This window comes from Ceratina calcarata, unplaced genomic scaffold (genome assembly GCF_001652005.2).
Source record: "Ceratina calcarata isolate Rehan_Ccalc_2016 unplaced genomic scaffold, ASM165200v1 scaffold475.2, whole genome shotgun sequence".
In the NCBI taxonomy this organism is placed as follows: domain Eukaryota; kingdom Metazoa; phylum Arthropoda; class Insecta; order Hymenoptera; family Apidae; genus Ceratina; species Ceratina calcarata.
Window position 1 is genome coordinate 42,503 of NW_017171679.1, and position 1,356 is coordinate 43,858.

The 1,356-nt window shown below is 34.5% G+C and overlaps 1 protein-coding gene across 1 annotated transcript in view; it reads right to left on the reverse strand.

The window, feature by feature from the left end:
- Positions 1-13: 13 nt before the first annotated feature.
- LOC108627526 (phosphatidylinositol 4-phosphate 5-kinase 1) overlaps positions 14-1,356 on the reverse strand; it is a gene marked incomplete at its 5' end in the record, with an annotated part of 3,935 nt that continues 2,592 nt past the window's right edge. Inside the window, 2 exons of the mRNA XM_026815638.1 lie at positions 14-1,000; positions 1,085-1,345. Coding sequence (XP_026671439.1) covers positions 654-1,000; positions 1,085-1,345 — 608 coding nt within the window. The remainder of the gene's footprint in view (positions 1,001-1,084; positions 1,346-1,356) is intronic.

Here is a 1,356-nt window from a genome sequence, read left to right on the forward strand (position 1 = left end):
GTAGTTGCTTTACTCTTTGTAATGCACGTCGAGCAAAGAAGATCCTTCGCGGTCGGCGGATATCCAGTTCGCTTATACAATTCGTACAAACAGTAAATAGGCAATAAATCCCGATTCTCGTTGCAGAAATTACCTTTTAAAGAGAGGAACAGTTTCAAACGAGTATTTCCTCTAAAAATTAGTTATAAAGGAAGGTGGTCAATTATTATGTTACTTATAAAAATAATTTAAAAAATATCTTGTCTATAGTGTATGCGTGACAGAGAGAAACGAGAATAATTGATAAGGTAATTAGTGTAATGTTAATTGAGTATGCAAATACCAACGCGATTCCCAGCATTGGGATATATGTCGTTGTTCAATAATTTATGAAAACCGGCTGCGATTTTTCCATTCATTTCATGAACTTCCATAATCCCATTGTCAGTTTTTGTATATAAATGCCAGGAGACTTCCAACAGGGCATGTAAATATTGCCAGATTTCAATTATCTCGAAAGGGTCCATAGGATCTTTCATCAAAGTCGCTTCATTTTTCGCTAAAATCATTTTTATCGCATCAAGTCAATTTTTATTGCTATTATACTAACTGACTGATTACATATTCGAATACGGAAAAATAGAAGAACAGAAAAATGAAAAGTACTTGTAATATCAAATACCAATGTGATTATCAATTTCATTGAGACCGAGTCCTTTTTTATGTATGCCGCAGTCTCTCCATAATTGCCATAGATACAGTCTGATCATTTTCAAGTTGTAATTCGGCGACTCGCCGACGAACAATTTCGCGTAATCGTTATATATTTTTCGTAGACGAGGCATGTGAAGAGTTATACAATTATATATCCATTGTTCCTCGAATTTCCAATAATTAGAATCAGTAGATAGATCGTTCGAAGACGATAAATTAGAGTTTCTCCGAGTCGAAGGCTCCTTCTGTTCGCTGTCGATTGTTTCTGTACATACATAAACGCGAGTTCTTTTCAAATATTTCAATACTTATAATGTTTATGAGAATAAATGATATGAAATTCGAGATAATGCATATCCTACAATAAAATAAAAGATACGAATTTAGATTATGACAATTATAAGCATATAAAATGAATAACCGGTTCCAATTGGATGAGCTAGACAGGAACAAAGCTCGTTTTCGCAGCTGTAACATTTCCCAGACGTTATAGACAGTACAGACGATTTATTCAAACTATCCGGATCCAATAAACGCGTGATGTAATAGAATAGACATGGGAATTGTTCCGGTTTTAATATTGGAGTCGCCGGAATGTCTGTCAGTGCCTCCGGTTCATTCAAGAATCTATAAACAATTAAGGATGTATTGGCTATACAGTCA